General features: G+C 38.3%; 1 protein-coding gene across 7 annotated transcripts in view; it reads left to right on the top strand.

Moving 5' to 3' along the window:
• The first annotated feature begins 11747 nt into the window (after nt 1-11747).
• htt (huntingtin) overlaps nt 11748-12365 on the top strand; it is a 62103-nt gene continuing 61485 nt past the window's right edge. For all 7 annotated transcript variants that reach the window (XM_067402689.1, XM_067402688.1, XM_067402690.1 and 4 more), the window contains exon 1: nt 11748-12143. In XM_067402689.1, the coding sequence (XP_067258790.1) occupies nt 12046-12143 (98 nt within the window). In that variant the 5' untranslated portion in view covers nt 11748-12045. The remainder of the gene's footprint in view (nt 12144-12365) is intronic.

Raw genomic sequence — 12365 nt, 5'->3', positions numbered from 1 at the left:
GCCTCAAAATAGGCAGTTAAAAAAATTAATTAAAAAAAAAATCTGTGGGGTATTTTGAGCTGAAACTTCAGACACATTCAGGGGACACCTTAGACTTATATTACATCTTGTAAAAAAAAAAAAAAAAAACATTTGATGGCACCTTTAAAAGATATTTCCCTTGTTCTTTGCAAATGTTACATAGGAAATGTATGTTTTATCATTATGCAGTTGATTAATTTAAAGTGATTAACTGTGACATAGTAATTTAAAGGGGTCATGAACTGCGTTGTTTTATTGTTTTATAATGTTTCCTGGGGTGGACTTATAATGTTAGTATGCTTTTTACATCCAAAATTGTCATAATTTAGAAATAAATGGCATTTTTCCTACCCTGATTTTAGCCCTCTGATTTAAACGTTCTGTTTTAAGGGGCGTGTCTGCTGTGAGACTTCAGCGTAAACGCCCACTAATGTGATTGGCTAACATCTTTGCATGTATTACTCTCTCTTGCACGTTTTTACTATTACAGCTCTTAGGGTTAACTAATCGTGAAAAGTGTTTCTTATAGTATTACATTTAGATCTATGGCATTATATTTAGATTGTGGCATGAAAGGTTGCAGTGATGAACATCATCCTACTAAGAGAAATAACGCAAGTTGGCGTTTAGTCACGGGTTTGATTTACTGACACAGACAAAGAACATGACAGCACATGAATCATTACAGATCAGATCAGGCATTAGAATGAACAGTTTATTTCTGTCGAGTCCATGCACTGCACAATATTTTGAAATCCTCAACGGCATGTTTATTGCTTGTCTATGCACCACATAGGCCTATGTTATTTACCGGTTACATGTCATGTGCAAATCGGTGGGCGGGGCTAAACAGGCAGCGATGAAGTAGGCGTTGATCTTCTTCTGCAGAGGCGGTGCTTGCTGCCCTTTGACGTCATAGATCTCCACCTTTTTTCCCCCCTTACCTGTTTGCATCCCTGGTGACAGCAATCTGGAAGACTTTTTGATGTCTTCCATACACCGGCATGTAAAACGAAACAGCACAAATATATATATTTAACACTCTAAAGGGTTAGTTCACCCAAAAAATGAAAATTCTATCATTAATTACTTAGCCTCATGACGTTCCACACCCGTAAGACCTTCGCTCATCTTTGGAACACAAAGTAAGATGTTTTTGATGAAATCTGATGGCTCGGTGAGGCCTGTAAAAGATTCAAAGCAGTGTTTTGAAATCCATCACTAGATATTGTTGAAAAGTCATTATTTAGTTTTTTTGGCACACAAAAAGTATTCTCGTCACTTCATAACATTAAGGTTGAACCACTGCAGTCACATGAACTGTTTTATATGTTTTTAGTACCTTTCTGGGCATTTGAAAGTGTAAATTAACTTGCTGGCAATAGAGGCCCCACTAATAAATTAAAAATGTATTAAAATGTTTATTGATATTGTTAAAGTGTCCAATTTTAAGCAGGAAAAAACCCCCACAAATTTTTCCTCATTGATATCATATTGCGTACCATAGAGGGTTAAAAGGCCAAGAAAATATATCTATTTTTTTCCATTAAATTATTGAGACTGCTTTGCAAATCTTAGCATTTTCTTTAATGGAGACCATAGAAATGATGATGTTACTTTTATATGTTCATAAAAACATTTGTCGAAAACATGCAAAACTCTAAAGCTGTGTTAAAATATGTCTGTCTACAATAACATTCAACAAGGTCAGCATTTTATATTCAAATAGTACACCAAGATTGGTGTTTAGACAATTTCATATACTTCTGAATACTCAAACACTCATAAACACCCAGCTAAAACAACAGACTCAGTCCTATGCAAACACAGTATGAGTGGGAGCATTTATAGTTTAAATCGATCATATGAAACATGGAGGATGAGGTGCTTTCTGTTGCTTCAGTAACCTGATTTTCATTTTATGAGGGAAACAAAAAATTCATAGCATTTGTCACATAGAGAGAGAGATTAACTTCCAATTTAACATACATTTTTATGTAACTAAATGAAAATAACATTAAATTGGAATTCAAGTCTTAAAGGAGTCACTTTTTAAATAAAATTTTCCTGATAATTTACTCACCTCCATGTCATCCAAGATGTTCATGTCTGTCTTTCTTCAGTCGAAAAGAAATTAAGGTTTTTGATGAAAACATTCCAGGATTATTCTCCTTATAGTGGATTTCAATGTCCTCCAGACGGTTGAAGGTCAAAATTACAGTTTCAGTGCAGCTTCAAAGGGCTTTAAACGATACCAGATGAGGAATAAGGGTCTTATCTAGAGAAACGATCAGTCATTTTCGAAAAAAAACACAAATGAAAAACACAAATTTGAAAAAACTTCAAATGAAAAGTCCCAAAAATGTACGCAAAATGCTTTGTGCCATTTTGATAAGATCTCAAAAGTGATGATAATTTAACCATTTCAAGGATATTGCCCTTATAGAGATCATTATCTGTGATCATAAGCACAAGGCTTCCATTATAGTCTTAATTACCAAGTGTAAAAATCATTCTTTTCCATGTTAAATATGCAAAACCTTGGAGCTGTATGAAAATTCTGCTTAGAATCGACATCAGAGTACAGATTTGAATGACAGCAAGTCAAGATTTGTCTGGAATATTCCAACAATATGCATATCTTTAGATATAAGCACATGGCAGTGACAAAAGTTAAAAAACTGTGACAATATGCAAATAAAATTTGAGTAGGCAGGTACATTTATAGATGCCTAAATGGATTAAACATGAAGGGATGAGGCACTTTTGGTACATTTTCACTACTGGAAACATTTCTTGAAACAATTCTGTATATTTTGCATCCATCAATCTAGGTATGAAATTTCTTTCAATCATTTCTTAATTCAATAATTCGAATGAGTTTTACTTAACATGCTTTCTGTAGACTTGTTCAGACTCATTTGTTCCTTTTCTTTCCCCAGATCTGTACAACCATGTGCAATTCTTCCTTCCAAATCAATGATTCAATCTCTGTATTCGACCAGTCTGTAATATGGGTCTGTATTTGTAAGGGGCATTTTGGCAACACTGTCATTTTTGTCACCTTAGCACTATTCTTCATTGTGGGAACGCCGACTCATTGCAGGTCCCTCTGGGTGATTCTTCATGGGAACATCAAACCCAACTTGGTCATTCCATTGAATATCACTATAGGGGAGCTGGTTATTTGCATCCATTGTATTATAGACTTAATTATCTCCAGCTATCCCACTGTGACAGGTGACCGTTTGCTTGTCTTTTTCATTGGTCTCAGCTGGACTGTCAGACCTCTTCTTCAGATCTGCATGTGCATTGACCATTACCTGGCAGTGATTCATCCAGTAACATTCCTGAGATATAAGGGCATCCAGTACAGGATTGCATCGGCAGCAGCAGCTTGGCTAATTGCAGTGGGAAACAGCGTGAGGCTCATTTTCATCGGACTAGAATATTTCCCAGATCATGTATTCTTTCTGTTTTTTTACATTGCGATTACGATAATCGCATTTTGCTGTGCTTCTGTCCTTTATGCCCTGAAGCGTCCAGGACCAGGTCAAAGAACGAATGTAGAAATGTCAGGGAAAGACAGACACAATAAAACTGACAGAGGCAGAGCTGTTGAGAACCAGCAGAAAAGTAAGGCCTTCAGAATCATCTCTCATAGTTTAGCATTTATCATGATTTGTTATTTACCTCAAGTAGTAGCTTATATTATGCGCATAGCTAAAATCAGTAAACATGCATATATTTGCAATGCTTTTCCGCTGATTCTGTCGTTTAGTATGATTGCTGTACTAATTTCACCTCTGGTCAAGATGTATAATGAAGGTCAGATAAAAGAAATAATGTGCTTTTCAAAGCTTAGAGAACAACTCAAAGGAAAATAAGAAAGCTGAAATAATATTTTAATGTTTTGTGATGTAATGTAATGTTTAAGTTTTAATGTTTATACCATTTTGGATTTCTAAAAAGCAAGAGGCATGACATCAGGATAGACTATTTGAGAGTGTAAATCTCTACAATGAATATCTGCTTGCTGTTAGACATAAACAAAATGTAATTTGATCAGTTACTACCTGACTAATGTGTATTTGTAAATCAAGATCAAGAACAAAGTGTTGTCCTTAATGAATTTTCATGTATAAGGATCAAATGAATATATTCAATGCATAGCATTTTTTGCCACGTAATATTGTCAGCATAATATTTGGCACAAAAATCTTTTCTGTGTGAAATAACACAAGCAATGGATTTACTTCTGATCATTATTAGATTTTAAATTGTATATATTAATAACATCTGGCAAAGGGACTACCAATGAAAACTAGCCTTTGAGCTAATTTGGGTGCATTCCTTTTTGAAATAAATATACTGAAAACAATGATAAATAAAAAGAAAGAGAGACAAAAAGCTCTCAGATTCAACTAAAAATAAATTAATTTGTGTTCCGAAGACGAACGAAAGTCTTACAGGTTTGAAACGACATGAGGGTGAGTAATTAATGACAGAATTCTCATTTTTGGGTGAACTGCTTTTAACTTATACGCTTGGCCTTAGAATACTTGACTCAGTTTTAAGACAAAAAAGTGGCAACTTGAACATGTCTGCTAGTATATAATGTATAAGTGCTATCTAATAAAAATGTACTAATATCTATTGTTACTAGTATCTAATGAAGTCGCCTTTGAAATATTTTTGAAATCTAAAAATACTGACTGCTAACATTAAACTAGATAGGGATAAATGTTTAAACAGCTTGCAGTTTTTATTGCAGCCTACTCAGCAACAGTTTTTAATTTGGTAATCTGGTATCTATGTATTAATGGATACAGTCGATGAAACCTTTTACAATGCTGGAGTGAGAGAAAACAAAATCCAGTTACCACAGTTACTAATTTATTCCAATGAGAAGAAAGAGAAATTTCCAGAAGGATTTGGGTATGTTATAAAGACAAGTTGTGTGTCCGTCATAGATTATAGCTACACCTGCCTGATAATCACACAGTGAGTATAACTGATTTGTCTACAAGTCTTCAGTCAATTATTATATTTTTTTCTACAGTAGTATACTAAAAACATGTAGTGAGATTGTTACACTTAAAAAAAAAAAAAAATGAAATCAAGGTGTACCAGTCAAGACTATAGACAAGAAATTTTAAATGATGATTATTTCTGCTTATTGTACATCTATAATGCAAATAATTCTGCCATTTTACACATTATCACATATCATCTAATATTTTGCTTTACCAAGCCATAAAAGTGTGAAACTGGGCTGTTTATCGGTGGCAGGCTGCTTAGGTAGGATTGAAACTGTGTGAAAATATCTATGAAGATACTGAAATGAACAGAGCAAATCCAGTCCACTGTAGTAGCACATCCGTGGCTACACACAATCAAGAATTCACTGCCGGGATTCCAAAGTCTCGCATCAACCAGACAGAGTCTCAGGAATCAGGTAGGCTGCAAATACAGTAAATTAAAGGAGCACTGTGTAAATTTTAGTGGGGTCTATTGACAGAAATGCAATATAATATACATAACTAGTTTTGTGGTGTATAAATACCTTACATAATGAACTGATGTTTTTATTACCTTAGAATGAGCCATTTCTATCTACATACATCGTGGGTCCTCTAATGTTAAGTCGCCATTTTGCGCCGGCATGTTTCTATAGTAGCCCTAAATGGACAAACTGCTCTACAGAGCACGTTCGCTTGACTAGCTTCTCTCAACAACATATTTGCCCTGTGTTGACCACTGTTGCCTGTAGAAATACCCACACCTGCGATCTTGGCCACTTGAGAGCTCGTGCATGTGACAGGAAGTGCGCAACACTGTCCCATGTCTTAAAAAGGCCCAAGTGCAGTGCCCTTAATGCACACTAAACCTACACTATCTTGAATATCCCTTCGGAGCAGTATTCAAGGCTAAGCGTATCCCATCATGCATTGCATTCAGGACCTCACAAGCTCCAAAATCGTGAGATGTTGAGGAAAAAATTCCACTGTAAGATAAATTAATTATATATTACATATAATTTGGTAGTGAAACATAAAGTGTTGCACATTTTATTGGTGCAAATATGGGCAGGGTGTATTTTGTACAACATTTGCAACTGCTTTTTAATAACAACTTAAAAATTGTCTTCTGTTAGTTACATAGCGACTTCTGAATAGACATTTAGAAGTTTATTATTTTAAAATGCAAATTATTGAAAATAAAAACAAAAACAAGTGAGTCCCATCAGGTAATCAAAAGTTCTTGATTACCGGTCACTTCAACACTTGGGCCAAATAGAGAAAATACGTCATGTAAGAGTAGACAAAAGGTCAAGTGCAAAGACAGCAATTGTGGGTATTTGGACAGGCCATGTAGCTTCTCTATATTGCAATTCGCAATCTCACCGCTAGATGCCGCTAAACTTTACACACGGCACCTTTAAATGAATAGTGTGTTATAAATGTAGAATACTAAATATCCTATTATGTTTTCTTTTTTATTTAGGGTCACCAAAGTTCTACAAAGTGGTCATTGTGTGTCTGGCGTTGCTGTTTGGCATTTTGTTGGCTGGTCTTATAGCTCTAAATTTTCAAATATAGAACAGACACTGTCCATTTAAAGACTGACTATGAGTGTATTGATGACCAGGACTATCTGAACAGACGTTACTACAATCTGACTATAGAGAGAGACCAGCTGCAGGCTAGTGAAAAAGTCCAAACTAAAAAAGTACAGACTTTAGAAAAGCTTCTTCTAATTGGTAGGTATTCATTTAAGACATTTACTGTATACTCATTTAAGATTAATATTGCAGTTTTTCCATCTCAGTTATATGTGATTTTTCCATGTATATTATGCTCTGTGACACAGTACTTCAATTTAACATAGATATACTGTTTTAAGGTTGTTTCACAGGGTATAGCAACTTTTCCTCTCATCTTTATTGTGCCTCTGCTGTGATGCTGACGTGGAATGAGAGCAGACACAGCTGTGCTGAGAGAGGAGCTTATCTTGTGATCATAAATAGTTCAGAGGAGCAGGTGAGTGATCTCAGATCCCGTATCTGCTGTAACACTTTACTTTAAGGTCTCATTTGTTAACATCAGTTAAAAGGTTAGTTCACCCAAAAATTAGTATAGTTATTCATTACCCTCATGTCATTCCACACCCATAAGACCTTCGTTCATCTTCGGATATTTTTGATGAAATCTGAGAGGTATATGACTTGTCCATAGACAGCAATATAATCACCACTTTCAAGGTCCAGAAAGGTACTAAAGAGATCGTTAAAAAAAACGTCGACGTTAATTTTATGAAGCAAATACTTTTTGTGTGCAAAACAAAAATTATGACTTAATTCAACAATATCTTCTTAGTAATTCATTGTTTATGTTCACACTGCATTATGCTAACAAATACAACTTTTGTTTTAATAACGTATTAGTAAAACTGAAATTAACATTAATAAATGCTGTTTTAGTTCATGTTAACTAAAGTAGTTAACTAATGATCTGGGTTGACTGCTGTTTTTGCAACTGGAATTTGTGTCTAATTTCCAAATGAATGTATGGATTGGCCTTAGTGAATATGCTGAGGGAGTGTGGAAATGGGTGGACAACACTGAACTCATCCAAGGGTGATATTTGAATTATTTTTAAATTGCAAATATTTGGCACATAAAATGTAAAGGAAAAAAGCTGAATATTAAAATGGTTAAAGGTATTTAAATGTCTCCTAATTAAAACTGTTATGTTCAGGTACTGGATAACAGGAGAACCTAATCATTTGATGGATGAAGATTGTGTGGAGATTCAACCTGGCTGGTCAAGTCAAGGAAACTGGAATGATTTTCCATGTGAAGAAAAAAAAAAACAACATTACATATGTGAATATGAATATGAAATGCTTAATTTTTAAGCTATGGAAGCATTATACACTATGATTATTCTGATTCTTATTCTCTTATGATATGCTTAATTAGGCTGCTTATGCCTCATTTTAATCTGATAATTAACTGAGACAACATTCAAAATCATGAATCTTTTATTTAAAATTATAAGAACATTGTTGTAAGTGATTCTGTTTTATACATGAATAAAAATTATTCACACAAAATCATAACATCTTACCTGCTATAATGTAATTACATTAAAGATTAAAAATATTAGATTTAAAGGTGCAGTGTGTAAATTGCAAATATAGAAAAACTTAGGTGGCCAACATAGGACAAACATGTCATCGTCTGAGACAGAAGAGAGTAGCCAATCAAGCAAACACACTCTGTTGAGCAGTTTGTCCGTTTAGGGCTACTGTAGAAACATGCCGGCGCAAAATGGCGCCTTAAAAGGTTAGTTCACCCAAAAATATAATGTCATTTATTACTCACCCTCATGCCGTTCCACACCCGTAAGACCTTCGTTAATCTTCGGAACACAAATTAAGATATTTTAGTTGAAATCCGATGGCTCTGTGAGGCCTCCATAGGGAGCAATGACATTTCCTCTCTCAAGATCCATTAATGTACTAAAAACATATTTAAATCAGTTCATGTGAGTACAGTGGTTCAATATTAATATTATAAAGCGGCGAGAATATTTTTGGAGCGCCAAAAAAACAAAATAACGACTTATTTAGTGATGGCCGATTTCAAAACTGTCACGGAACGTAAAGGCAAAGGGAAGATCCAAGTGCAGCAAAGGTGTTTATTGAGGGCAATTCCATAAGGCGTAATCCAGAGTACAGGCAGGGGTCATAATCCAAAATAACAGTCCAAACATAAAACAAGAAACACGAAACAAGAAACTACAAACCAAAACTGGGAAACATGAAAATCAGGGAACAGACTCCAGGATGACATTCAACAATGAACCACAAGAACAGACAGAAACAACTCAGATTAAATACACAGACACTAATGACAAAATAACAAACAGCTGAGTGCAATGACGAATGGTGATTAGTCCGAGGAGTATGTATGGGAAATGTAGTTCATGAAATGGGTGAAACAGAGAGTCCGGGAAGGAGTGCCCTCTAGAGGCTGAAGGGCACTCTCACAGGTGATCGTGACATTACCCCCCCTCAAAGGAGCGGCTACCAGACGCTCCACCAGACAACAAACAAAAACACAAAAAACTCAGGAGGGAGGTGGACCGGAGGAGGATCAGGGGGAGGGATGGTGGGCCAGATCCCGGGTACCTCACTGAACACCAGGGCGGTGCTGGAGGAACTGACCAGGCGGGCGCTGGCAGGCTTGGAGTCCTGGCTGATTGCCAGGGTGGTGCCGGAGGAACTGACCAGGGGGATACTGGCTCCAGCGGCTCGGACGGCCCGGGCAGTGGCGGCAAGACATAAGGCTTGGATGACGGCGGCAGGGCTGAGGGTCTGGGCGGCGGCGGCAGGGCAGAGGGTCTGGGCGGCGGCGGCAGGGCAGACCAAGGTTGCTCCGTGGCCGTATCAGGGAGAGCGGGCAGCTCGGTGACGACCTCCGTGGCCGTATCAGGGAGAACGGACAGCTCGATGACGGCAGCGGGCTCGGGCTGCTTCGGTGGCGCCGGCAGGGCAAGGCGCTTCGGTGGCGCCGGCAGGGCAAGGCGCTTCGGTGGCGCCGGCAGGGCAAGGCGCTCGGAGAACCCACGAACAACCACTAGAGTGGTCGCCAGGCCTTGTAGGACGGAGGAAGCCCTTTTCCTCCTTCTCCTCCGCTTATGAGGGTGAGGCGGTGGCTCACCCAAAAGGGACTCACTGGCTGGAGTGGCCTCTGGAGCGGACTCCCTGGCCGGAGCGGACTCCCTGGCCGGAGCGGACTCCCTGGCCGGAGCGGACTCCCTGGCCGGAGCGGACTCCCTGGCCGGAGCGGACTCCCTGGCCGGAGCGGACTCCCTGGCCGGAGCGGGCTCTGGATGAGGGTGAGTAGCCGAACGGCCTCTGTGAGAGAGATGGTGGATAAAGCCCCAAAAGTCCAGGGTCTGGAGCCCCTCCATCTCACACCGAGGTAACGGGTTATCGAGGCCTCCATTAAAAATGTCTTTAAGCGCCTCGTCATTATAATGCAGTCCCTCTGCTAAGGTCCAAAACAAACCTGCAACCTGCCCAACCTCTCTTCCCTCCTGGCGCAGCGCCATCACCGCCCGAACTCGAGCCATCCGCTCACGGATGGAGGCTGGGGAACGGAACCGACCCTCCATGCCGCTGGATCTAGGCGGGTGGTTCATTCTGTCACGGAACGTAAAGGCAAAGGGAAGATCCAAGTGCAGCAAAGGTGTTTATTGAGGGCAATTCCATAAGGCGTAATCCAGAGTACAGGCAGGGGTCATAATCCAAAATAACAGTCCAAACATAAAACAAGAAACACGAAACAAGAAACTACAAACCAAAACTGGGAAACATGAAAATCAGGGAACAGACTCCAGGGTGACATTCAACAATGAACCACAAGAACAGACAGAAACAACTCAGATTAAATACACAGACACTAATGACAAAATAACAAACAGCTGAGTGCAATGACGAATGGTGATTAGTCCGAGGAGTATGTATGGGAAATGTAGTTCATGAAATGGGTGAAACAGAGAGTCCGGGAAGGAGTGCCCTCTAGAGGCTGAAGGGCACTCTCACAGGTGATCGTGACAAAAACACTGCTTCAGGAAGATTCGGAGCACAAATGAATCAGTGTATCGAATCTGCTGTTCGGAGTGCCAAAGTCATGTGATTTCAGCCGTTGGCAGTTTGACACGCGATCTGAATCATGATTCGACACAATGATTCATTTGTGCTCCGAAGCTTCCTGAAGCAGTGTTTTGAAATTGGCCATCACTAAATAAGTCATTATTTTTTTATTTTTTTTTTTTGGCGCACCAAAAGTAATCTCGTCACTTTATGATATTAATATTGAGCCACTGTACTCACATGAACCGATTTAAATATGTTTTTAGTACCTTTATGGATCTTGAGAGAGGAAATGTCATTGCTCCCTATGAAGGCCTCACTGAGCCATCGGATTTCAACTAAAATATCTTAATTTGCGTTCCGAAGATTATGGAAGGACTTACATGTGTGGAACGACATGAGGGTGAGTAATTAATGACAGAATTTTCATTTTTGGGTGAACTAACCCTTCAACATAAAAGGACCTGCGGTGTATGTAGATAGAAATGGCTCATTCTAAGGTAATAAAAACATAACATTTCATTATGTATGGTATTTATACACCACTGAAAACATAGTTATGTATATTATATTGAATTTCTGTCAATAGATCCTCCTAAAATTTACACATTGCACCTTTAAGTCAGACTCATCAGTATGTATTAGTCTAGCTCCTCCTATGGACCTATTGCAAATCTGTTTTCTACACTGTATGTTTTTATGATTCACAATCAAACAATAAAAAGATCTTTGATTTTGCTTTTAAAACGTTTTAATGAAAAAATAAAGACACGACTCATATAAAGTGAGTTCATTTTACATTTTTTTTTTACACACTTTAAGAAGTTATTTATCAACATAGGCTACATTATGTACAACAACAAAGCATGCTGCAGTAATAGATGTGCTAGTTTTTGCAGAAAAACAGATCACAAAGTAAAAATACATTAATTTATTGATCTGGCATAAGTAAAATGCATGTCAATCAAACTCTTTATAGATATACATCATCACAGATTTTATTATGAAGTAGAGGACTTTGATTTTGACAGGAGTTTTATTACCCGGAAATACAGCAGAACCGTTGCTCCCATAACCCTGCTTTAAGATGGCTTTCAGAATTGGACATGTTATCAACTACCTTCTGAACATTTTGTTTGAATACAGGTCATAATCGGATGGTGTGTGGAAATTAAACCGAATTCAAGGGGGTTTTGGCCACTGGAAACAGTGTCGGATCTCGACGACACCTTCAGTTTCCCTTCGGTGTTCTGCACAGCGCTCGCTATCAGTGCTGCTGCACTGGCTGTGCTGTTGAGTTTGTAAATATTATCAGCTCTCCACATAGACTCCATTTAGATCAGGGCTTTTGTTAAAATGGCCACCATGGAGAAGCTAATGAAAGCGTTTGAGTCGCTTAAGTCATTCCAGCAGCAGCAAGGCCCGCTGTCGGCCGAGGAGCTCGTCCAGAAACAGTGAGTGCTGAACTGATGTTAATGCAGTTTAACGCTTTGATGTTGCTGTAGCCCTCAGCTTCATCATCATCATCACCTGACACAGTCGCCATACTAATGTTATTATCACTTGCATGAGGGCTGTGTGTTTTCTCTTGTAAGACTGATTGTTGTTGTTGTTGTCTTGGGTTTGAAATCACATGATGCTCAACACGTAGAAGTGTCACACAGCCTTTTAATAGA

The sequence above is a fragment of the Chanodichthys erythropterus genome, chromosome 12 (genome assembly GCF_024489055.1).
Source record: "Chanodichthys erythropterus isolate Z2021 chromosome 12, ASM2448905v1, whole genome shotgun sequence".
Lineage (NCBI taxonomy): Eukaryota > Metazoa > Chordata > Actinopteri > Cypriniformes > Xenocyprididae > Chanodichthys > Chanodichthys erythropterus.
The sequence above is the reverse complement of the archived record's forward strand: the minus strand, read 5'-3'. Positions and strand labels throughout refer to the sequence as shown.